Genomic DNA, 25,710 nt, shown 5'->3' on the forward strand with positions numbered 1-25,710 from the left:
TCGGTGCATCCAAACACCATTCATGATAGGTCTCAAATTGCTTCCAAATATCACTATCTGAAAAATAAGATATCACCTCTAATTATATTTTGAATTAAAATTATGTGGTTGTCCTTTAATATATTAATTTTCAGAAATATTTTTATATTACCTCTAATTATATCTCGAGGCAAAATCATATGATTACCCCTAAATATATGTGGTTTTTAGAAGCAATTCGTTATTAATTATATTGCGAGACAAAATTATATGATTGCCCCCAAATATATGTAGTTTTTAGAAGCAATGTTTTATATTGCCTCTAATTATATTTTGATACAAGAATATATATTGTTGTCTCTAATTCTATTTTGAAGCAAGAATATATATGATTGTCTCTAATTATATTTTGAGGTAAGAATATATGGTTGCCTCTAAATGTCGAATCTTTTAGAGGCAACCAGTTATATTGCCACAAAATGGACTTTTAGAGGCAACCATTAATTAGCGACGGAACTATTAGAGACAACCATTAATTTGCTTCAAAAGGCAATTAGAGGCTACATCTTTGGTTTCAGAGGCAAATCTACCTTGCCTCTATATGCGATTTTTTTTGTAGCTAGAAATCAGAATTTTAAAAAAAACAAAACATCACCTCTGCTACTAGGAGCAGGGAGACCACGAGTGGGGCGAGGAAGCTGCGAGCTCCGGCGAGCAGCATCTCCAGCGAACGGCGGCAGTGCGACAGCGAGGTTGTGGCGCGCGATGCTGTGCGCGTGCTGCTGGCGCAACGAAGGAGAGCAGCGAGAACGAGGTGCGCGAGTGAGAGAGAGAGAATGTGAGTGCTAGCGCCGCGGATCTCCAGCGAGTGACGTGCGAGGCGGCCGACGAGCGACGACGAGGTGAGGGCGCAGCTAAGCGTGGCGCGAGACCGGCGTCGCGCGACCGGTGGACGGTTGGGGGGGGAGGGGCGAAACTGAGGAGAGAGAGAGAGAAGAAATTTGGGGTTTTCTTTTGGGTTTCTTTTAGTCACGAATTTTCCGACGATTATTGACTGAATTTCTGATTAGAGAGAGAAGAGATGATGAAGGTTGTTGTTGATGGTTTCTTGGTGTTGTATCCATGACTTTTTATAGGGAAGTTTGGAGTTAAAAATCAGTGGTTGGGAGGAAGATGGTGAAGTAAATAATCTGAATTTGTTAACTTGAAGAAGCTTTGGTGAGGATTGGTGACAAATTTGACTGAAGAAGGAGAAGAAAGTGAAGGCATGGGTGCCAAATGGATATGGTAGGTTGAGGAAGAAGGCACTATTAATGGGGATTGACCATAACTTTCTCTTTTCCTTTTTCCCTTTTTGTTTCCCAACTAAAAATCAGAATTTCCACACTATCACTTATCAACGTGACTTAGTAAAATCTTGGGTGAAATGTTGACATTTTGTACTTTAAGTGAATTATTAAATATATTAGCCTTCTTGTTTTATATCGTGAAATCGTAAATTATAGATTATCGTCATAAATTAAGTTGGTAAATTTTTATGTTTAACTTTCTATAATCATTTTATCATACGTTGCTTAATTAGTGGAAACAAGAAAAAAAAAAGAAAATGTTCTAATTACATTATTATGTTAATTATTCACTTAAATACGTTTAAGATTTTTAGGATATTACATGTACTCTAGCCCAAATAACCTGCAGACCTATGTACTTTCCTTTCATAAGCAAATGTCACATGTAAGGCCAGGATGGTGCCACGTGTCATCATCGTAGCCCCTGATTTTCAGGCTACAACAATAATTATTATTATGATTATAATTATTGTTGTTGTTATTATAATAATGATAATAACAATAATTATTATCAATAATAAAAGTTGTGATAAAAATAAAATGATAATAATAGTAATACTCTAAGTAAGATCTTATAATGTTTTGCATAATAATGAATTACAAAGTAATAATATAATAATAATAATATATGAGTTCGTATTGTGTCGGACTCATCCGACACAATATTCTCGTCGAACCACTTCACTTAAGTTTCAGTTGGTCTTTATTTTTTTTCAGGTAGTCTTCATTTTTTTTCAGGTAGTCTTCATTTTTTTTCAGTTCGTCTTCATTTTTTTCAGTTAGTCTAAATGAAAGTAAGTTACCTATAAATGAAAGTAACTTAGGTCTAAATGAAAGTAACTTAGGTCTAACTGAAAGTAACTTAGGTCTAAATGAAAGTAAGTTACCTCTAAATGAAAGTAAGTTACCTCTAAATGGAAAATGAAGAAATGCCACATGTTCCTCCATATTCTTTTCCTTCCTCTTTCTCTTCTGTTGTTCATCATCTCTCCTCTACTATTATTTTTATTATTTTCTCTAACTTTTTTTTTGCAATGAACTTAAGGATCAAAAACTTTATCACAACTACGTTGATCTTGAAAATGATTTGATAAAGATGTTTCCCGTTCAACACCAAACATTCACTGAGTTATAGTTTCAGAAATCAAACCATTTAAATACCCTCCATAATACAAGAGCTAATTTTTTTTGCCAATAGTACGTACCCATTCCAGTTCTGATGTACTACCATCATTATCAAGGTGGCATTACGGAGGAAGAAGATGAAGAAGAAGGAGCAGCGGCGCGGCGGCGGCGGCGGAGGAAGAAGATGAAGAAGGAGCAGCGGCGCCGTTCTCGCGGCTTCGTCCGACGAAACATATTGGGTCAGACGGTCTGAGCCAATAGTTTCACATAATATATTTCAGTGAAAGTATTGGGTCAGACCGTCTGACCAATACTTACTGTCAGACGGGCTGAGCCCAAAACTCAAACTCCAACTCAAACTCTGTACGCACCACTTTCTCTCTTCTCTTCTTCTTCTCCCCACTCTGTATCTCGATCATTCTATGCTGTTTTTTTGGCGTGGTAGTTATGGTGTCACCCCAAACCACTCAAAAATTTTGGATCGTTGGTAAGTGATATTGAAGGAGCCTGACTATTATTGTTGTTGTCGTTGTCGTCCTCGTAATCAAAAGAGTATGGAGGATCATTAGAGATGTAGAATGAATCAGCTTGAGAGTAATCATATGGATGTGAATTGGCATGAGTTTGAAACAAGCCAAACCAACAATGTGCGATCAAAGGTCTTCTGGGTTTATAAATAATGAAGATAATGTAATGTTGATGAATGAAGTTGTTGGTACACCGTATTATGTTGTGCCGGAGATATTAGAAGGTAATGGGTATGATGAGAAAGTTGATGTTTGGAGTGTTTCTCAGTCTCACCCATCATCTTTCTCTCTCTGAGGAATGAAGAAGGAGGAGAAAGTGAGAGAAATCAAAGGTTAGTGTTTTATTTTCTTTTCAGTTTGACTTTGTTTTCTTTCAGTTGGACTTTGTTTTCTTTCAGTTGGACTTTCTTTTCTTTCAGTTGGACTTTCTTTTCTTTCAGTTAGACTTTCTTTTCTTTCAGTTGGACCAACTGAAAGAAATAATGGGCCAACTGAAAGAAATAATGGACTAACTGAAACAAAATGAAGACTACCTGAAGAAAAATGTAGACTACCTGAAAAAGAATAAAGACCAACTGAAACCCAAGTAAGTCTAACTGAAGCACAAAAACCCACTGAAAAAAAAGAAGACTAACTGAAAACAAAATGAAGACTACCTGAAAAAAATTGGAACCACCTGAAAAAAATGAAGACTACGTGAAAAAAAATTGGAACCACCTGAAAGTCGTCCGACCAAGATTATGGTCGGACGAGTCCGACACAATACGTTCTCTATATTTTATAAAAAATAAGATCTTATAAATCAGATTAAATAAAAAAAACAAGTTCAAATTAGATCAAAAAATTTCAAATAAACTAAATATAGCGTTAAAGTCACGATTTTGGGTCAATATATTCAATACTCAGTTTTCTTTCATTTTTACTTTTTCCCAAATGAGGTGGGTTGAATTAAATCTTATCACATGATAATTGATACCTTGACCTTCCTCTTTCTCTTAAAAAGTCTCAAGATTTTCTTTTTTCGATCAAAAAATTTGGTGAGCAAAACGCCAAAACCTTATCCAAACTCCGATGAACAAAAACAATAAAAAACAATTCTATAATAAGAACACGTTACACGTGTAAATTTCCAACCAATCACAGAAGTTGCCGAGATGTGGATTATAGCTTTCTACTCACACACATCGCACTAATAATTATGAAGCTTCAAGAAGTGGCCCCACATATCCACAATAACAGTTACCATGACCCACCAAAGTATTCACAATCACGCTATGTCACTCAGCCTACTACCTCCAAGATTGCTGACGTGTCCACTTACATCTGCCAGCTCATCTGCCAATGACGACACTACCCCTCTCACATCCATACAAAATGGAAAAACGGATCCACTCAGGCGAACATTCGTCCGTTTCATAATATATTGTACATGTTTTTTAATGCGAAAAAGTTATATGCAATCCTAATAACTGTATATAAGAAGTTAAAAATGAAAATAAGTTGCATCAATTGATCATTTATTACATCGATTAATCAAAATTTTTTCATAAATTCACAACTTATTTCTATTTTAAGTAGTGTATATGTTTTATATGCAACCTTAAAAGCTGCATATAAGACAACTTTTTTTATATAGTTTCTAAAATATATTTTTGATCTTTAATACCTTTAATTTGTATTAGTAAAAAAAATATGTTAATATTATAAAAGTACAGAGGCAAACTTATTGACAATATTTTGTCAAATATTCTAAAATTTGACTTCAAATAAATCAAATATTATATTATAGAACGAAGGGAAGAGAAAACCATTTTGTTTGAGCGACTTAAAAGACAATTGTAGCCGCCTAATACGACCAAGGGACAAGATGGTCATTTCCCTTTTAATTTAGAAAATAACGGGCAGGTACTTTGAACCACGTCCTTCACACGTGGCTCATGGTTCTCTGCGCGAGGGGAACGCGCTTCTCTTTTCCCTCTACTATCTTATATACCACGTACGATTTCATTTCTTGCAAATTGACGTTTTTGTCTCACTTAAAGAAAAAACATCTCGTCAAGTTAACTCACTGAGTCACGATTCTCTCTCTCCGAGTTTGAAGAAGAAACAAAAAAAATGGTTCACAGAACGGATTCCTTTCCAACGCCGGAGAAAAATTGCCGGAAAAAAGTGAAGGCAGAGTTTCATGATTCCAAATATGAGTTCATGTCCAAACGACCCAAGTTCGATTCTTCTCATCAGGTTTTTTCATCATTTTCTTCCTCCAACCTCATCTTTTCTTTTGTTTCATTTCTATCTTTGTTCTTCAGAAAATTCTCAAATTTATCTTAAAAGAGTCACTTTTTATTTACACGGCTTATTTTATTGCTCAAGTAATAAGATAAGACAGGTCTTTTTGTAGACCGAATATTATTCTAAGTGTGGGTTTATTTTGGTTTTGAATTGAATTAGGATAAAAATGGTGGTGTTAATAATGGGGTTTTGGAGTATAATCCACTAGAAGAGCCAAGTCCTTTGGGATTGAAGCTGAAGAAAAGTCCATCATTCTTGGATTTGATACAAATGAAGATGTCACAAGAGAAAACAGCATCATTAGCAAAAACTCTTGCTAGAAAAGAAAAGGCTGCTGCTCCTGATAATAATATTAATAAGCTTAAAGCTTCCAATTTTCCTGCTACTTCACTCAAGATTGGCACTTGGGAGGTACTTTCTAATTTTTGTCTTTCTTTGATTGTGCTTGAATGGTTGAATTTATCACTTTTTTTTAAAAAAAAAAGTTGATATTGACCTTGGTTAGCTCTCTTTAGGTTATTTAGTTCAGAAGCCAATTTTTGAACTGCAAAAAAGTTGTTCTATTTTTAGGCTGATAAAAAAAATGCTTTGTTTTTTTCTAGGGAAGACTTGTTGGAACTCTAATGAAACGGATTTGAACTTGTGTGGAGTTTGAATTGGACTAGTGTAGTGTTAGTAAAACTTATCTGATTGTATTCTTAGAACGCGCTTGGTATGGAATTTCAAAAGTGTTGGAAATAGAAATAGAATTAAGAAACCATTTGTGTTACATGTTTGGTATGAGGAGCGGGGTAATGGTTTTCGGTTTTTTGAGGATAACTATTACGACCCAATTATGACTTTCCTCAATCTTTGTGGTAACATGTTACATTAATTACCCTCCACAATCTCATACTTGTAGGTGTTTCCTTTTATGCTTAATTCCAACAACCACTATAGATAGCAATTATAATTACATTCAGTGTTACTAATTCCCTAATTCCCCGCGAATCGTGAATTGAGAAAAGTGAATTATGGTTGGTTTTGGTTGATTTTGGGCGAATTTAAAAGGCGAATTAGGTATCTCTGGTTATATTTTATCGCTTAATTCCATATCTTTTGCATTCCATGATTTCAACCAAACATGCACTAAGGTGAATAGAACCAAAAATCAAAAATTTTAAGCCGTTGTCCTTTACTTTAGGCCTAAGCTTGTATATGTTTACCCTCTCTTGCTTAATGAGCTAATCTGTTATTTCGGTTATCGTTGGATAAACTGAATTCCGTTGCATACATGTTATGCATTTCTATGCTTATGTTAAAGAACGAGTTAATCAAGTAGTTTAACTTTGAATTTGAAGTTGTATATATCATATATGCTGTAGAAGAGGTGTTTGGAGTTGTCCTTTAGTATTTAGTTTGGTTTTATTAGCTTCTTTCTGTCTGTTGATCCATACGTGGAGCTAAGTCTGAAGGGAATGTTGTATCTGATGCAGTATAAGTCGAGATATGAAGGTGACTTAGTGGCAAAGTGTTATTTTGCCAAGCACAAACTCGTATGGGAAGTTCTGGATGGTGGCCTTAAGAATAAAATTGAGATCCAGTGGTCTGACATCATGGCTATTAAAGCAAACCACCCCGATAATGAACCTGGGACTCTCGATGTCGTGGTAAGAAATTCGTACTATATGTAATGAGTAAATATCTTGGTTCATGTTCGTTTCGTGTAGTTTTGTTTATTGTAGCGGTATCATGATGGAAGAGGCTATGTTCTGTTTCAGCTATCTCGGCAACCTCTTTTTTTCAGAGAAATTAATCCACAACCAAGAAAGCATACTTTGTGGCAAGCAACAACTGATTTTACTGGTGGGCAGGCTACCCTTCATAGGTACAATTGCCAAAGGCTCATTGATTTTTTTAAATATATAGGTTTGAAATTCGGCTTTTGATTTCGTTTATCATTTCTTCATTGGCTATATGCATGTGTAAAGTTACATGAAAGGTTGAGGACCAAAACTGTCTTTTTCTTGATAATGTTACAATATACTCCCTCCGTTTTAAAATATAAGGCATTCACGCTTTACGAAAATTTGCTTCGACAATAAATATCTCTCATAATATGATAAAAAAAAATTATGAAAATTATACCGTTGGATTCGTCATAAAAAATACTATAATAACATGAATTTTTTAAATTTTTTATCCACATAGAATGATAGTAATTAACGGTCAAAGTTCGAGCTCGAAAATCGTGCGTGTCTTATATTTTGAAACGGAGAGAGTAGTGTTTTCAGTTGAGTGGAGCTCTTCAATATTAGATGTGAGGATCATTGTTCAATCTCAATGCTGATGTGTACAAGGTTCATGACGTTATTTCAATTCAACAAATACCTGTGCATTGAGAGAAATATGGTCAACTTGTTGTTTCTGCTCTTAAAGTCTTAATTAGAGTGTATCACTGGATTTGTGAGTTTTCATGTGATTTACAAGGAACTAGCAAGCCATGTTTCATTGCCAGAATAAGAAGCCGTGATTTATTTTTCGTCTTGGTTACTTACTAAATACCAGGCTCGTTTGTTTTTCATATATTGTTGGTCATTTCGTCATTTTTGAGCGAGCAGGTGAAACTTAGAGTGTTTTAAGTGTATATGCTCTGGAATCACCCCATTTTTTTTAATCCTGGTCATGTTCATGTAATATGGTAGTGACATTTGTTAGTAATTAGTATATGGAGCAATAATCTTAATAGCATATAGTAGAAGTTAGGAAAAATGTTTTGGCCATGAGGAATTTTTTTTGTATATAAAGAAAATGAACTGTTGAAAGTTGAAACTAAGTTAACACAAAACTATTTCCAGATTACCTGTTTAAAGCAGATATTCAATGGAATATAGTTTGGTTTATGCGTTTACTCTAGGCTGGTGTTGAGTCTCTTTCCATAAGTAGTTAAAGGTATTTGCAGAAGTGTAACTAAAGATCATTTCCTCTGCTTTGTATTTTACACAATTTAGGGTTGTTTTGATCATATTAAACAATCGTGGAAACATTCTAAAAAACTACTCCCTCCGTCCCAAAATATAGTGTTTGTTTCTTTTTTACACGGTCTTCAAGATGAATCTTTGACCTTCAATATCTTCAATTCCTTATTAATAAAAAATATTAAAAGTTGATAGTATGAAACTACATATTGAGGCGAATCTAACTAGATTCTACATGAGTATGTTTTCTTGTGCATATTAATGAGAAAATTTGGTCAAAAATTTTATAGTTTCCACCTAAAGTGAAACAAGCATTATATCATGGGACGGAGGGAGTAATAAACAAGGTACATAGACTAGAAATGAGCTGAAAAGAGAAAGTAAATCAATTTCTTTTGTACGACTTGGTGCATTACTTTGCTGAAATAACTTAAGGCTTGGCCTTGTCACATATAGTGAATGACCTCTTATGGAACGCATGACTTCGTAAGTTATTTCCACAAGAACCGTCGTTGAAGATGGTTCTTGCCTGTTTCCGTAGAGCCCACTCACGGAACCATCTCTTCGTTGGGTGGTCTCTTGCTCTCACAGTTGTGTCCTTACTCATTGTGTATCATCACTACTAGCTGAGCATCTTCACTGGTTCTCAGCTGTTCTAATATCTTTATACAAGCAACTTTGGACGTTAGTTCTCATAGACTAGCTATGAGCTCTTGCTATGATGAATGATATTCGTAATGAGATGATGTGTTGTAAGATAATTAGCATGGATAGGACGATGACCCGTGAAGAAGAAATTATATACATTTAGATTCCAGATGGTCCCGTCCGACCTAAACACCAAATGCCGCAAATCAAGTACATTGATGATGTTGAAGAGAAAAATGGATATAAAATCATTATAGAAAGCTTTACGCCTTTAGGTTGGCTATTCATTGTGGTGATGGCAGTGCTCTGCCAGAACTTTTGAGTTTCTTTTCGAAATATAATGTAGTACGTTTTGTGCTCTTTTTTTGGTTATCTATAATGTAGAATCTTGTAAATAGGTGCACAACTTACTCCCTTCCTAGTCAAAATTGTTTCATTTTCGTACATCATAATCACTGTTTCCGACTAGTCCTAAACCAACCTAAACAGAAACTAGAATTCTCAAAACTTGTTATGGCAATAATTTTCAGTACCAATCGACAGTCTCTAACAATATGCTAGCAAGTTGAATTAGTTGCATCTCTGTTGCTGAAGCACTTCCCTTATGTAATACTTCCTCCGTTTTTTTAGATGCTACGCTTGCATAGTATCTACTACTCACCAACTGACCTTGTTCGATTTGTTATTCCTTATCTATAAGAAATAACATAGTCAAGTGGGATCTTGTTTGGTTCATTTTAATGCATAATTACTTGATATCAACTTTTTATAATTTTTTTGCTATCCATAATTAAAGATATTATTGGTCAAAGTAATGTATTGGATGGCGTGAAAACAAGAAGTGTAGCAAGTAAAATATAGAGGAAGTGAATATGACCTTTGTCTGTTAAGGACTCCAATATATGCCCTTCAGATATGGTTGATCTTGTGGTTTTTTGTGCTGAAGCTCCCTGGAAAATAAATACTTCCTGTTGTGCTGAATTTGTATTACTGAAACATGCGAAGAGAAGAATGGGGAGGGTCAAAGGGACCAGCACAAGGAGGAAGAGTTGTAAGGCTGGCAGTGAAGATGATTGAGTAGTGGGTAGTGCAAACATCAGACTCTCATCATTATTTGTTGATTGCATTTGTTGACAATGAGATTTTGGTTTTACTTTTTGACGGGCATCTGTCGTAGTTTTTGTTGGTAGAAAGGATCTTATCCTTATTCCCATTTCATTCAAACTGCAACAATAGAGGACCAATCGATTTTAATCCGCATCCTTGTATGCAAGGTTGACATAATCCTTCAAACGCTAGAAATTACATATCAGACTGGTATCCTTGTGCCTAACCTAAAAGGGAGGTCGGCTATTAGCCTGTCGTTGTTGTCCACAGAAGAGTGGCGTGCTGATACCTTTTTATCTTTTTCCCTTTTTTTGCAGGCGACATTTTCTCATGTTTCCTCAGGACACTTTAGGAAAGCATTTTCAAAAGCTTATTCAGTGTGATCCTCGTCTCAGCTTCCTAAGTCAACAGCCTCAGATAGATTTGGATAATCCATATTTTCAACCAAGGGTTTCCATTTTTGGTGATGAAAATGACAATGAACAGGCCCTTGAACTGAAGACTACAGGAAGATTCAGATTTTCAGGCATCAGAGATACAGTTTCAGTTTCTGGATTGTCGTCTTCTGATATTGAGAACCAGATCCCTTTTAGCTCATATACAGAGAACTCCCAGAAAAAGCATTGTCTGGTCCAAGGTATTATATGAACTAGCATAGTACCATCTTTGATATCATAGTTATCTATCACCTGTATTCCCGCTTAGCATCTTGGTTGGCATATGATCTTTGAATCAGGTGGAGAAGTAACGTTTCTTGTGGTTGTTTGGAGTTCCCCCCCCCCCCCTCTCTAAATTGAACAAATATTCTTATCTGGCTAATCACGCGGGATCTTCTTGTCCCCATAAAGGAGTTTCCCTGCATTGTAATCCCAACTTTCAGTATACTACTCGCTCGTTCCTCCATTTTCGTCTGTAAACTTGAATTACCTACTTCTTTTTAAAAGCTTACTAAGAAAGGCAGTCTTGTCTCGTCCAGGTTTAATAGCCATGCTTCATGCTTGAAACTGAACTAGCTAGAGCCTCGCACATGATGCTTCTTATAGTGAGTTGGCAATCATTTACATTTAATTTTTTAATACTAGTCTTTGGCTTGAATGGCACTTGGCTGTCAACCCTCCTTACTTATCTAGTTGGAGGAGAGGGGGTTATCTGTTTCGACTGATGCTTAGCCTAATTTTCGATCGATATATCGCCTTTTGTTCTGTTTCTTTTACCATTATTGAAACATCTTGGTAGCGTTACATCGGATTTATCTCCTTGGAGTTTATGGTGTCAGTTTGACGATGATGATTTTAATGTGAAGTGCACACTGCATCGTCAATCTTCGCATGCTTATGCAGCGTGCTATACAACTTTCTGCTCACTTGTGCAGTTAACCATACCTTTATATTGTTTACCTCGTATCTTCATAAGTTGGATCATAGGAATTATAGTTAAGACATGAACATTTGTTCAATTCTTAACATGTGAAATGAGATCTAAATATATATTATCAGCTTGTTTTAGTTCATCTGGATATTTGGGGTGCATGAAGATTATGAACTTCTTTGCTGACTACAAAACTATGCTGTTAGGCTGCAATGGTCTCATCATGCCTTTTCACGTCATTTTGTGTTTGTTTGTTTTTCCTACGCCCAGTCGCCCATGCATAATCAAATAATCTTATTATTTAGTAATAAGCCTCTTGACTGGCTAACATATGCTGCGAGCACGCCCAACCCACCTCTGTACTAGCGCAAAGTCTGTTTCGGACAGGTGTGGTTGGGCTCAGTTTTCGAGGAATGTGTTTCAGGGTGGTATTCCATTTGTTAGTCTTACTTTCATTGTCTTTCTTATAGTGAACTCACGAAAACTATATAATGTTACAGATATGTACGCAGTGGAAGGAGACGTGAGCAGCAAATATAAAGATACTCAAGGACTCGAACTTCTGAACCAAATCAAACTTCCTGGTCTTCGTCCATCCATGTCAGTGGGAGATCTTGTTAACCACATTGGGGATTGTATCTCGGAGCAGATGAGATCCGACCATCCCAATCTTTCCATTGATGAAACCCAAAAGTGGGAAATTCTCGAGGACATAACTCAATATTTACTTAATGACTCACAAACTTTAACAAGTTCCGATGAAAAGTCTATCATGTCAAGAGTCAACTCTCTGTGTTGCCTTCTGCAAAAAGAAGATACAGGAGTTCAACACGCCCGGTTTAGTTCAGAGAATGTACCAGATCCGGCTGCAGGCAGTATCCAGGAAGATATGAACCCTGCCAATCAATTGTGTGGAAAGCGAACTGCAAAGAGTGTTTATGCAACGGGAACTGAGATTGGTCTGTCTAATGACTCCCAACAAGGAACAAGCATGTCGAGGAAGGATTCCATTGACGAGTTGCTTCTTCATCTTCCAAGGATAGCGTCTCTGCCTCAATTCCTGGTCCCAGAAGATTTAGGAAACCAGGGCAGATAGCATTAGATGTTGCTCCTTGATGATATGAAATCAACTAGAATAGTGTAAAGATCCTGTAAATATCTGTTTCTGTATCTGAATATGACATATCCTTGTACTTGGAGGGATGGGATGAAGACATATTTTGATATCCAGAGATTTATAAATCTATATATAGTGAATGCTTGCTTTTATTAGTTTTTCAGGTTGTGGTTCGGATCCTGTTAAGATTAATTCGATGAGTCCCTGCAGACACTCCCTTGTGGAGGAATGATAAATTCTTTTTGCTATATGTTTGCAAACATCTAGAAGGGGTAAAACTATCAATATCTAAATAAAAGAGAGAGGAGTAAAATAAAAATATGATGAAATTATATCATGATGGATGTCTATTTGTAGAGAATAAAAATATATGAATATTGGTATATTTTTTATTTTTTTTATAATATATATTTTTTGAGATATAACAGTTTAAAAACTGTAAAAAAGTAAATTGTTTTGGACAAACAATATTGTGACATGTGGGCTACTTATATGTTGCCACATAGATGCTAGATGTTTTCAAACATCTAGCAAAAAGAGATTTTTCATTCGTCCTCCCTTGTGTTCCTTTGCCCACATTATAGGAGAAAAAGCTCTGTTTATATTTCATGGAAGAAAGGGAAATTTCACATTTATTTGGAGAATTTACGGCGTGGCTTTTTCTACCGGATTCTTTGTTTGAATGAGAAAATTATGATTATAAACTTATATCTCTATTTTATATGGAAAGAGGAGGGGGACACCAAAATAATAAAAGCCTTGTTTTACCCTTCTTAAATTACACAAATCATATTCAATAGAATGAAAGGAGGGAAAAAAAGGAACGGTTTTCTCAAGTAATTTTTCAAAAAGTAAATTTATCACTATATATAATTTTATATGAATTTGCAAAAGGAAAAAAAAAAAAGTAATCAGCAAACTTCTTAAATTCACCCTAACCATCTCTAACTTCATAATCGTACGTTTTTTTTTTCTCAAACTAATCTGAGCTATTCTTCCTCTTCTTACTCCTATGACCTACAAAAAAATTCAACACAAGAACAAACACAAAACAAGACATTTGACAAGCATGCTAGATCATTGACCACATGTACATAAACAAAGAACAACAAGAACTGTAAAAAGGTATATCTAATGTATTGGGAAATTCTTTTTGAATAAGCTAACTATGAAATTTGATTCCATTTTAGATTTTTATTTCCACGTTACTATCAATTACAATTTCTTTTGCCCTGCGCACAGGTGATTCGTAGCCTAAAACACTTATTCATCTCTATTCTATATGCGAAGAGGAGGGGGACACCAAAATAATAAAAACCCTGTTTTACCCTTCTTAAATACACAAATTACACCCAATAGAATGAAAGGAGGGAAAAAATGAACGGTTTTCTCAAGCAATTTTTCAAAAAGTAAATTTATCACTATATATCATTTTATATGAATTTGCAAAAGGAAAAAAAGCTAATCAACAAACTTCTTAAATTCACCATAACCATCTCTAACTTCATAACCGTTCTCAAAATAATCTGAGCTATTCTTCCTTGTTATAACAGACGTGAGAGAGAAACAAATAATGAACTCAAAAGCAATAAAATCAGACAACAGATTTACGTGGTTTACTAATTTGGATACGTCGACGGCAGAGAGAGAATATTTTATTGTGAGAAGAGAACAGATTACAGAGAGAATATAGTGTTTTTCGTAGTCTAAAAACTAGGTATAAATAACCTATTTATACTCCCGTCAAAGAAAACGCGTTTCTGCGTTTACTGGGCAGCCGCCCGATCGGGTCGGGCGACATCCACCCGATCGGGCGGTATTTTACTCCTACCCAATTTTGTTGCGCGCCCGGTCGGGCGAGACTCCCCCGAGTCGGAATTCGCGAGCTCGCCCGATCGGGCTACATGGCCCGACGCCATCGGGCGACTTACCAAAACAATTGTTCCAAACTTCGTGACGGGCCCGATCGGACGGCTTCGCCTGACCCAATCGGGCGGTGCTCCCGAACACCCCTTCGACGCATTTTTACGAACACATTCAAGGCACTTATTCTTACATTCCTCTTCTTACTTCTATAACGTGCTAAAAAATGCAACACAAGAACAAACACAAAACAGACCTTTGACAAGCATGCTAGATCATTGACCATATATACATAAACAAAGAACAACAAGAAGTTTCCACGTTACTATCAATTACAATTTCTTTTTCCCTACACATAGGTGTTCGTAGCCTAAAACACTTATTCATAGACAAACATTACAACTTTGTTTTGTGTCTAACTCATAATTCCTATGCAGCATAGTCGAATCAAATCACAAAAAAGATAATTAGAAGATTCTGAAGATGCAACAACGTCACCAGGTATTTGTTACTAATTCTAATTGATCAATAGATGAAAAATTAGAAGATTGATGTATTACTTTTGTTTTTAGCATTTATAAACCATTCTTTATATACGGTGGAGAAATTTACAATGGTAAGAAAACTAGAGTGAAGAAGAAGAATTTAAGCAAAAAAACAAAAGAATTATCGAGTGAAACAAATTGAACTAATTCCGCACAATTATCTAGCGAATCTTCGACAAAGTGGAACCAAAACGAAGAGAAAGTTGAAGAAAAACAATCTCACCATTATATAAAAAAAAAAAAGCAAACTGTTATTTCCCTAGGAACACTACAAGAGGGGGGGTGAATTGTAGGTGTAGAAATAAACGTAACTTTTTGCGGAAATTAAAACTTAAACGAATAAACAAGCTAAAGGAACACAAGGAATTTTACGAGGAAAAACTTCTTGGGCCCAACAAGAAGAAACAACCTCGACCACTAGGGATTTTAAACTCAACACTTTCACTAATTAGGCCAAACAACTTTTTTACAACCTAATTCTAACTCGAGCCACACCTTGAGTTCCTAAACTCAAGTTCCTGAGCCACTGTTCCCTTAACAGCAGTTCCTCTCAACTTCACTCGAAGTTTTCTCACACATACAAGCTTCACTCAAAGCCTTTCTCTTACAGAACTTCACTCAAAGTTCCCTTACCCCAAAAACCAAAATACAATTGATCGAAATAAGCTTAGTGGAATTAGAGTAAGAAGGCAAAGAACAAATGGCTATTATGAGAGAATGAAGGCACTGACACTTAATAAGTTAAACTCACTTAATTACTTAGTCAGACACAATTTGGAACTTATCTAGACTTCTATATTTATAGTGAATACATAAGAACGTGGGATTAAATTGAGTACATGTTTAATCCATTACCCATGATGTTCCTTCCCCTAAGGAACACGTTTACATCATGTCCCATGATCCCATGAACTATAAATGAACGTGGATATATAGCCATTACTCCTAATAATAGGAGTTCCTTGAGCTTTATCCGAAAATCAGTTTTATAAAACTTTTTTATCTTTAAACTGAATTTTAATCTTTAAGAAAATAATATCTTTTAAAAAATCTTTCTAACAACCGGATATTTATTTTCTTTTTTCCGAAAAAAAAATCTTTTTCAAAACAGATTTTCTTTTTAAAACTGATTTTATCATTTGAAATTAGATAAAACTAATTTCCTATAATTTGGCATGACTTACTCAATTACTTTTAACCGTTATACTTTCACGCCTAAGTCTAGTTCCTTTTATTAACAGTTCCTTTAACATATTCTTAAGTGCCACTTAGTTTGTTCCTTACGAAGGAACAAACGCTCATTCTCAAATAACTGCCACGTTCCTTACCATTCTTTCTTTGTTCCTTTACATTGGAACTAGAAAATAAAACGCCTAGCTTCTATTTTCTTGATCCAATGCTTGCTCCAGTATCAACATAGAAACTTCTTTACTTAGCCTTTGAAATCCTCTCTTGACTTCTTCATTGACTTCGTATTCTCCCAGTTCCTTGCATTGATACCTTAAACACCATACACTTAAATAATTCATTAGTTCACTACTTAGTTTGTTCCTTTGTTTCTTTGTCATTATCAAAACTAGGGTTCAACAATTTCCCCCTTTTTGATGATGACAACAAAGGTACAAACTAAGGAAAATAACAAATAATATAAGTGAATGATAATAATAACATAAATAAGAAAATGAAAAATAAAACACAATTATGTGAGTAACTGAATTTTGATTTTTCATTTACCTTAACCTATTTTTGATTTTTTTCATGTTTCAATTTTTTTCAAGTTTATGTACAGTTTGTTCCTTAAATCATTTTCCCCCTTTGTCATCCTCAAAAAGAATAGACTCTGCATGAATTGATGAATTGATTTAACACCTTAAGACCAATATCAAGCACCATTGTGGTTAAGTTAGAAAATCAAAGAGTAAACTTGCTCAAACATCAATCACATAATACTAGCCATTCCAAGGAAGAAATTATGCAAACATTTAGAAACAAGACATATAGCAAAAGTCATTGATTATATAGCACTTGTTCCATAACAAAAAAAGAAAGAAAAGAAAAAGGAAAACAAAAGTTGTGTTCCTTGAAAGAAAGACACAAAAACAAAAAAAAAACTAAGAAAGGGAAGGGGAATGGTGTTCCTCTACAACTTCTTCTTCAACCACATCCTCAATTTTTCATCACCACCCCATGATTGTAACCTTACTGTCCTTCACTCCTCCAAGGCACGGCCATAGAGTCCATCTTCTTTTGTTGCGCAACCACGTATCACTCAATCTTCATAAGACTTATCATGTATCAGTTTTGGCATCCAAAGTCCAATGAAGATGATTATAAAATTTATCATATGTTTGGCAGGAAGCAACTTCATTAACCCAGTTAGATCATCCGGATTTCCTGTTCCTTACCCTTGAACTGAGGCAGATGGGGATTTGTGAAGGAACTGGAGGGGTTTAGTGGAAGGTCATCTGTTCCGGAATGAAACAGAAGGTGAAGGGTGATAAATGGAGGAAGAATGGTGGTGTGGGTGGAAGAGTTGTGGAGGTGGAAGCAAAAGGATTTGGCCTTTTATTTCATCCTTCAACTGCTCAAAACTGGAAGGAACAGAGAAGGAGAAGGGAAGAATGGAGGGTATTTGTGAAAGGAACAGAGAGTTTGGGAGATGGGGTGGAGTAGGTTCCTTGAGAGTGAGGGTCCTGTTCCTCATTATCCGAAAGGACTAAAGGAGAGTCCTTGTTGGAAGGAACAGGAACATGGAGCAATTTTTACGAGTGCTCTTTCTCACTCTCGAGGAACAGAGGTTTAGGCTTGTAGCAATGTGTTTGCGCCTCTTAGGTTTGGTTCCTCCGGTTAGGAACAGGTCTCCAAGATTAACATCATTTCTCTCTTCTAATGTCATTAGGCATTTTCTTTTTTGAGGAACTGGAACATCTCTCCTTGAATGAGAACACCTTCTTGGACAGACAACCAAGTCCATTTAGGGTCTTCTCATTCAAATGTTCCCTTGTTTACCCTATGGTGGTCCAACCAGTAAGTCTTACTTCAAAGTGATGAAGTAAGAGAAGTTATCAAGGCACCGTACCAATACACATTTGTTCTCAATACAGTGAGTTAGATGTTGAATGAAGAGGGAAGGGAAATTGATTTGTATGTGGTGGTCCAAGCAAAACATGTAACACATATCCAAGAGACACCCACTTCATTCCTCTTTTCAGTTCGAGGAATGAGTGCTCTCCAAACCAATTAAAAGCACTTTGTGAAGGGGAGAGAGTAGGTTATGGTTTAGTTTGTTTTGGCCAGCTGTTCCTCCAAAATATTCTAAGATTTTGTCTTGAGGAAAATTCGGAAAAGAAACAGTTCCTTTCCGTTTAAAATACAAATCAGTTCCTTTGCAAGGAACTTCCCATACTTTCTTAAAGTGCTTGATTAAACCTTATTTTCTTTCCTCTAACTCAGTTGTGCAAGTTCCATTAGTATTAACAAAATTTGCACAAATCATCCATAGCTAGAGGAACAAGAGCATTATTAAAGGCGAATTCAAACAAGAATTCCATGCCTTGTTCCTTTAGAATGGAGGTTAATTCTGAAATTCAATTTTATTGCCCATTCTAAATCGACGCAAAAACCCAAAACATACCTAGATTCACTTCGTTCGACCCTTTTCTTGGAAGAGAAGAAACAGTTCCTTTGGAAGGAACAGGTGTGATTTCTTCTTCTTCCCCCTGAGATTGTTCCGGGGTTTCTTCTTCATCATCTTCCCCAATTAATTTCTTCTACGCATCTCCTTCTAGGAGATTCTAATTGTGTTCCTCTATGGGGTTTTCTTGAATTATGTCGGTTTCAAGGGTTTTGTTGGAGATGAAGAAATTTCCATTTTTGAAGTGTGGTGTTTTTGATGTGGAAAAGGGAGTTTCTTGAAGTTTTTGCCATGATTTGAGAAGGTTTGGAGGTTTTTATGGAGTATCAAGAGGGTGATGAGGTTTCGGTATGGTGAAGATGAAGGTTTGGAGGAACACGGTTTCTTAATAGATATGATTGAAGGAGGAGTTTTGCATGTAATAGTAATTATGACACGCGGGAAAAAAAATAAAGCAAATAAATAATAAAAAGAAACGAAAAGATAAATAAGAACAAGATTTAATTAAACTGGTTCCCCTTTTTTTTGGGATTTTTTGAATTTTTCGGATTTTTATGAATTTTAATTTTTAAAGAAAATAAATGCTAAGGAACTTGTGCTATAGGAACAACTAATGCTACATATCAATGTCCTTCATTATGCATGTTTCTTACCTTAGGAACAGTAAGGGGAGTATTATGTGACATTTGTGAGTTGTTTAATTTCTTTGAATTCATGTTTATGTTTTGCAACATTCCAATTTGCAATGGTCTTAGGCAATTAAACACAATTATTTTAGACACAAAGTCACTCAAATTGATTCAAACATGGGGGAATGACATAGGAACAATCACTTAATTTTTATTAACCTAACTCAAGCCTTAATTTTTCATATCTATCTCTTTGCAAAGGCTTAGTTAGATATCAGCAATCTGATAATCAGTTTGACAAAACTCAAGTTTAATCAAACCTTTTTCAACATTTTCTCTTAAAAAGTGATGTCTATATGTATATGCTTTACTCTAGAATGATGCACTGGATCTTTAGATATACTATAGCACTTGTATTGTCACAATAAATAGGAACACATTCAAAGTTTATTCCATAGTCACTAAGTTGTTGTTTTATCCAAAGCATTTGAGAGCAACATGCAGCAGCTGCTACATATTCTGCTTCAGCAGTGGATAAAGCAACTGTGTTTTGTTTCTTGGTACTCCAAGAAACTAAACTATGACCAAGGAATTGTGCCATACCTGAGGTGCTTTTCCTATTTACAAGATCTCCAGCATAATCTGCATCTGCATATCCTTTTAGTTCGAATGTATCACTTCTTGGATAGTAGAGTCCAAGATCATCTGTTCCTTTAAGATATCTAAGAATTCTCTTCACAGCAGTGAGGTGAGACTCCTTTGGATTTGCTTGAAATCTAGCACACAAACCAACACTGAAAGCTATGTCTGGACGACTAGCAGTTAGATACAAAAGTGAACCAATCATTCCTCTATATTTTGTTTGATCAACACTTGTTCCTATGGAGTCTTCATCTAATCTAGTTGAAGTTCCCATAGGAGTGTGATTTATCTTTGAATTTTCGAGGCCATATTTCTTTAATAGTTCCTTTATGTATTTTTGTTGGTGAACAATTAATCCTTTTCAGTTTGTTTGATTTGTAGTCCAAGAAAGAAATTTAACTCACCCTCATACTCATTTCAAATTCATTGCTCATGAGACTTGAGAATTCTTTGCACAATGTTTCATTAGTAGCTCCGAATATGATGTCATCAACATATATTTGAACAAGCAAAATATCAGTTCCTTTAGATTTTAGGAACAAGGTTTTATCAACCTTTCCTCTTTTAAATTGTTTTCTAAAAGGAACTTTGATAATCTCTCATACCATGATCTAGGTGCTTGTTTTAACCCATAAAGAGCTTTATCAAGCTTGTAGACATGATTTGGGAGATTATTATTTTCAAACCAGGGGGTTGTTCAACATATACATCTTCGTTTAGATAGCCATTTAAAAATGCACACTTAACATCCATTTGATATAATTTAAATCCCATGTAAGCAGCAAATGCAATTAAATTCTAATGGCTTCTAATCTAGCTACAGGAGCAAAGGTTTCTTCATAATCAATTCCTTCTTGTTTGTTATAACCTTTTACTACAAGTCTAGCTTTGTTTCTTACAATGGTTCCATATTCATCTAGTTTGTTTCTAAACACCCATTTTAAGCCAATTACTTTTTGTTGTTTAGATGAAGGAACTAGATGCCATACCTTGTTTCTTTCAAACTCATTTAATTCAGCTTGCATTGCAGTAATCCAATCAGAGTCAGTTAAGGCTTCTTCATGATTTCTTGGTTCCATCATTGATAGGAACGCATGAAATGCACAAAAGTTCCTTAACTGAGATCTAGTTTGCGTACCTTTGGATATGTCGCTGATTATGAGTTCCACAGGATGTGACTTTTTGTAATCTCCAAGGTTTTGGTTGAAACTCTCTTATAGGAACATGTTGTTCCTCATGAGTTCCTTGAGTAGATGAGGAACTCTGCTCAGTTGTTCCTCTGTTAGCCTCGGTGGACTCAGTTCCTTCATTTGAGGAACAGGAGCATCTTCTCCTCCTTGAGGAACAGGAACATCATTGATGTCATTATTTTCAATTCCTCGTTCCTTTCCTCTTTCACTTCTTCTTCTTCTTGTGAATCTGGTTCCTTGTACTGGTTGTGCTAACCCTATCTCATAGTCATCAACCTGTATGCTTGGATTATTTTGTCAGATTCATCAAAGATTACATGAATGCTTTCTTCAACACACATAGTTTTTTTGTTATATACTCTATAAGCTTTACTATGTGAGGAGTATCCTAAAAATGTTGCTTCATCACTCCTTGCATCAAATTTTCCAAGATTATCTTTTCCATTATTATGCACATAACATTTGCACTCAAATGTTCTAAAATAGTGATATTTGGTTTCTTTCCAAATAAAGTTCATAAGGAGTTTTATTAATGATAGGTCTCATCATGGCACGATTAATTATGTGACAAGCAGTATTAACAGCTTCAGCCCAAAAGTTCCTTGGAAGTTCACTAGCAATTAACATGGTTCTAGACATTTCCTCCAAAGTTCTATTTTTCCTTTCTACAACACCATTTTGTTGTGTGTTCTAGGGGCAGAAAAATTATGATCTAGGCCATTATCTCTGCTTAGTCATCAAATTTATAATTTTCGAATTCCTTGCCATGATCTGATCTAATGTGCATTATTTTATGTCCACTTAGGTTTTGAACTCTTTTAGCAAAGACAAGGAACTCATCATAAGTTTCATCTTTACTAGGAGAAAAATAACCCAAGTGTACCTAGAGTAGTCATCTACAATCACAAGTACATACCTCTTTCCACTTCTGCTTTGAATTCTCATGGGTCCACATAAGTCCATATGAATTAATCTAATGGTTTAGTGGTACTTACAATCGTTTTAGATTTGAAAGAGGATCTTACTTGTTTACCTCGTGCACATGCATCACAAACTTGATCAATATGAAATTTTATGATGGTAATCCTAAAACAAGTCTTTTGATCTAAGTTTCTCAAGTAATGAAAAGCTAGCATGTCCTAGACGCTTGTGCAAAGAAGTGAATCATCTTCAATAACACTAAGACAAGTTAAATTGATTTGAGGAACAAGGTCTAGATCCACAATGTATGTGTTCCCTTTCCTTGTTCCTTCCAATATAACCTTCTTAGTTTTAATGTTGATGATAAGCATTTTTCTTTATCAAATTTTACAGTATTTCCTTTGTCACAGAATTGAGAAATGCTTAATAGATTATGTTTTAGACCTTCAACTAAAAATACATTTTCAATGGAGTGTAATGGTGACTTACCAACTTACCCATAGCAACTATGTTACCTTTCTTATTATCACCAAATGTTACACTCCACCTTCATAGGTTGTGAGTGAGAGAAACTTCGTTTTGTCTCCTGTCATGTGCTTGGAACAACCACTATCGAGATACCATGTGTTGTACCCCCTCACTCCAACCTGCAAAAATCAACTTTCGTGGGTTCCTGTTCTTGACTAGGATTTGTTTTGACAACCCATTTTTTCTTACTTATTGTCACATTTTTCCCAATCATTCAGATTTTATTGACATTGATTTATGTAATGACCTACCTTGCCACAATACATACAAACTTATCACTAGGTAGATCAACATATTTCTTTGTCTTGTTCCTTTTCTTGTAGTTTTCAAAACCAAGACCTTCCTTCCTTTTGGTCTGTGGTTTCTCAATCCACTTAGGAACTTTCATGATTTTGCCTCTGTTCCTTGCGACAACCAGTTCCTTTTTAAGATTACAGATCTGTTCCTTTAAAATATTTTTCTCTTTATTTATTTTTCAATCTCAGATCTGTATCCTTTCAAAGGGGTTGATCTTATATCAAAGGAACTCAGAACAGGGACAAATTCCTTCAAGTGTGAAATCTCTAAATTAATTAGATAATTTTCATTTTTCAAACTTTCATAAATTCTTTGATTTTTAAGTTTTTATCAAATAAATCAAAATCATGTTTCACATCTGTTCTCATTTTCTTAAGCCATTCTATGTGTTCCTTGCAAACTTTAAGGCTTGTTCCGTTTGTTCACGTTTTTCACGTTCATCTCTACATTCAAGAATTGCATCATAAAGAAGATCATATATTTCAGTCCTAGTTTTACCATCTAGTTCTGACTCAAGTCCATGTTGACTTACCTCAATTTTTCTTCATCTTCTTTTTCGTCAGTGTTTGCCATGAGGCAAAGGTTTGCTGTTTCTTCAGTTGGTTGTTCCTCTTCTTCTTCCGTCTCTGAATCTCCCCAAGCAGCTATCATAGCTTTGCGCACATTTGCCTTAGAGAAAGGTGCTTTTGATTCTTTGTTCCTTTCAGCAAAGCGTTCCTTGTTCCTTTCTTTGGTTTTGTCATTTTCCCAAAGAGGACATTCCTTGATGAAGTGATCTGTACTTCCACATTTATGACAAGCAGCTTTGTTAGAAAATTTCTTAGTTTTACCTTTGAAGTTTCCATTCTTCATGTTCCTGTACATCTTTCGAAATTTTCGAACCATGAGGGCTGCTTCTTCTTCTTCGAGTCCGAATCATCTTCATCATCTGCTTTGAGAGCAATTGATTTTGATTTGGAGCTTTCACCATATTCAGTATCAAGGTGAAGCTCATGAGTCATAAGTGACCCTGCCAGCTGTTCTAAGTTGAACTTAGTGAAGTCTTTTGTTTCTTGAAGAGCAGTGACTTTAGCCATCCATCTGTCCTTAGGAAGACTCCTAAGAACCTTTCGAACCTGTTCCTCAGATGAAATAAACTTTCCAAGAGAAGCCAACTCATTATAATGTTAGTAAAACGAGTAAACATGTCTCGGATGCTTTCTTTGGATTTCATGCAGAACAGTTCATATTGATTCATAAGTAAATCAATTTTCGATCTTTTAACTTCATTAGTTCCTTCGTGGGTTACTTCTAGTAAATCCCATATTTGCTTTGCGGATTTGCATCCCATGATCCTATTATGTTCATGGGGTCCAAGTCCACAATGCAATAGTTTAATAGCCATGGCATTTACTTCCATTTTTTCAAAATCAGATTTGTCATAATCAGAGAGGGGTTTAAGAGTTACCTCATTTTTGTCATTTGTAGTTGTGACTTCGAAATCACCAACTTCAATGACTCTCCATACCTGATAGTTTTCAGCCTTGATGAATATCTCCATGCGGTTCTTCCAATAGTTGTAGTACTTCCCATTGAACATAGGAGGCCTTTGAGTGGAATAACCTTCTTCAAGTTTCTCGGTGGTATTCATTGTTCCTTGGATCTTTTTCTCAATAGGGTTTCCTATCTTACGTGAGTTCTAGCTCTGATACCAATTGTTATTTCCCTAGGAACACTACAAGAGGGGGGGGAATTGTAGGTGTAGAAATAAACGTAACTTTTTGCGGAAATTAAAACTTAAACGAATAAACAAGCTAAAGGAACACAAGGGATTTTTACGAGGAAAAACTTCTTGGGCCCAACAAGAAGAAACAACCTCGACCACTAGGGATTTTAAACTCAACACTTTCACTAATTAGGCCAAACAACTTGTTACAACCTAATTCTAACTCGAGCCACACCTTGAGTTCCTAAACTCAAGTTCCTGAGCCACTGTTCCCTTAACAGCAGTTCCTCTCAACTTCACTCGAAGTTTTCTCACACATACAAGCTTCACTCAAAGCCTTTTCTTACAGAACTTCACTCAAAGTTCCCTTACCCCAAAAACCAAAATACAATTGATCGAAATAAGCTTAGTGGAATTAGAGTAAGAAGGCAAAGAACAAATGGCTATTATGAGAGAATGAAGGCACTGACACTTAATAAGTTAAACTCACTTAATTACTTAGTCAGACACAATTTGGAACTTATCTAGACTTTTATATTTATATGTAATCTATAAGAACGTGGGATTAAGTTGAGTACAGTTTAAGTCCATTAACCCATGATGTTCCTTCCCCTAAGGAACACGTTTACATCATGTCCCATGATCCCATGAACTATAAATGAACGTGGATAAATTAGCCATTACTCCTAAGTAATAGGAGTTCCTTGAGCTTATCCGAAAATCAGTTTTTATAAAACTCTTTTATCTTTAAAACTGAATTTTAATCTTTAAGAAAATAATATCTTTAAAAAAATCTTTCTAAAACCGGATATTTATTTTCTTTTTTTTCCGAAAAAAAAATCTTTTTCAAACGATTTTCTTTTTAAAACTGATTTTATCATTTGAAATTAGATAAAACTAATTTCCTATAATTTAGGCATGACTTACTCAATTCACTTTTAACCGTTATACTTTGCACGCCTAAGTCTAGTTCCTTTATTAACTCAGTTCCTTTAACATATTCGTTAGTGCCACTTAGTTTGTTCCTTACGAAGGAACAAACTCTCATTCTCAAATAAACTGCCACTGTTCCTTACCATTCTTTCTTTGTTCCTTTACATTGGAACTAGAAATAAAACGCCTAGCTTCTATTCTTCTTGATCCAATGCTTGCTCCAGTATCAACTTATAGAAACTTCTTTACTTAGCCTTTGAAATCCTCTCTTGACTTCTTCTTGACTTCGTATTCTCCCAGTTCCTTTCATTGATACCTTAAACACCATACACTTAAATAACTCATTAGTTCACT

The 25,710-nt window shown here is 35.3% G+C and overlaps 1 protein-coding gene across 1 annotated transcript; it reads left to right on the forward strand.

Annotated features, from left to right (window-relative positions):
• The first annotated feature begins 4,983 nt into the window (after nucleotides 1-4,983).
• On the forward strand, nucleotides 4,984-12,624 carry LOC104901445 (hypothetical protein). Its single transcript, XM_010689030.4, has 6 exons — nucleotides 4,984-5,221; nucleotides 5,432-5,683; nucleotides 6,748-6,921; nucleotides 7,033-7,139; nucleotides 10,302-10,621; nucleotides 11,853-12,624. The coding sequence occupies exons 1-6, from the start codon at nucleotides 5,096-5,098 to the stop codon at nucleotides 12,446-12,448; spliced, it is 1,575 nt and encodes a 524-aa protein (XP_010687332.1). The 5' UTR covers nucleotides 4,984-5,095; the 3' UTR covers nucleotides 12,449-12,624.
• Nucleotides 12,625-25,710: the final 13,086 nt, after the last annotated feature.

This window comes from Beta vulgaris, chromosome 8 (genome assembly GCF_026745355.1).
Source record: "Beta vulgaris subsp. vulgaris cultivar EL10 chromosome 8, EL10.2, whole genome shotgun sequence".
NCBI classification, from domain to species: domain Eukaryota; kingdom Viridiplantae; phylum Streptophyta; class Magnoliopsida; order Caryophyllales; family Amaranthaceae; genus Beta; species Beta vulgaris.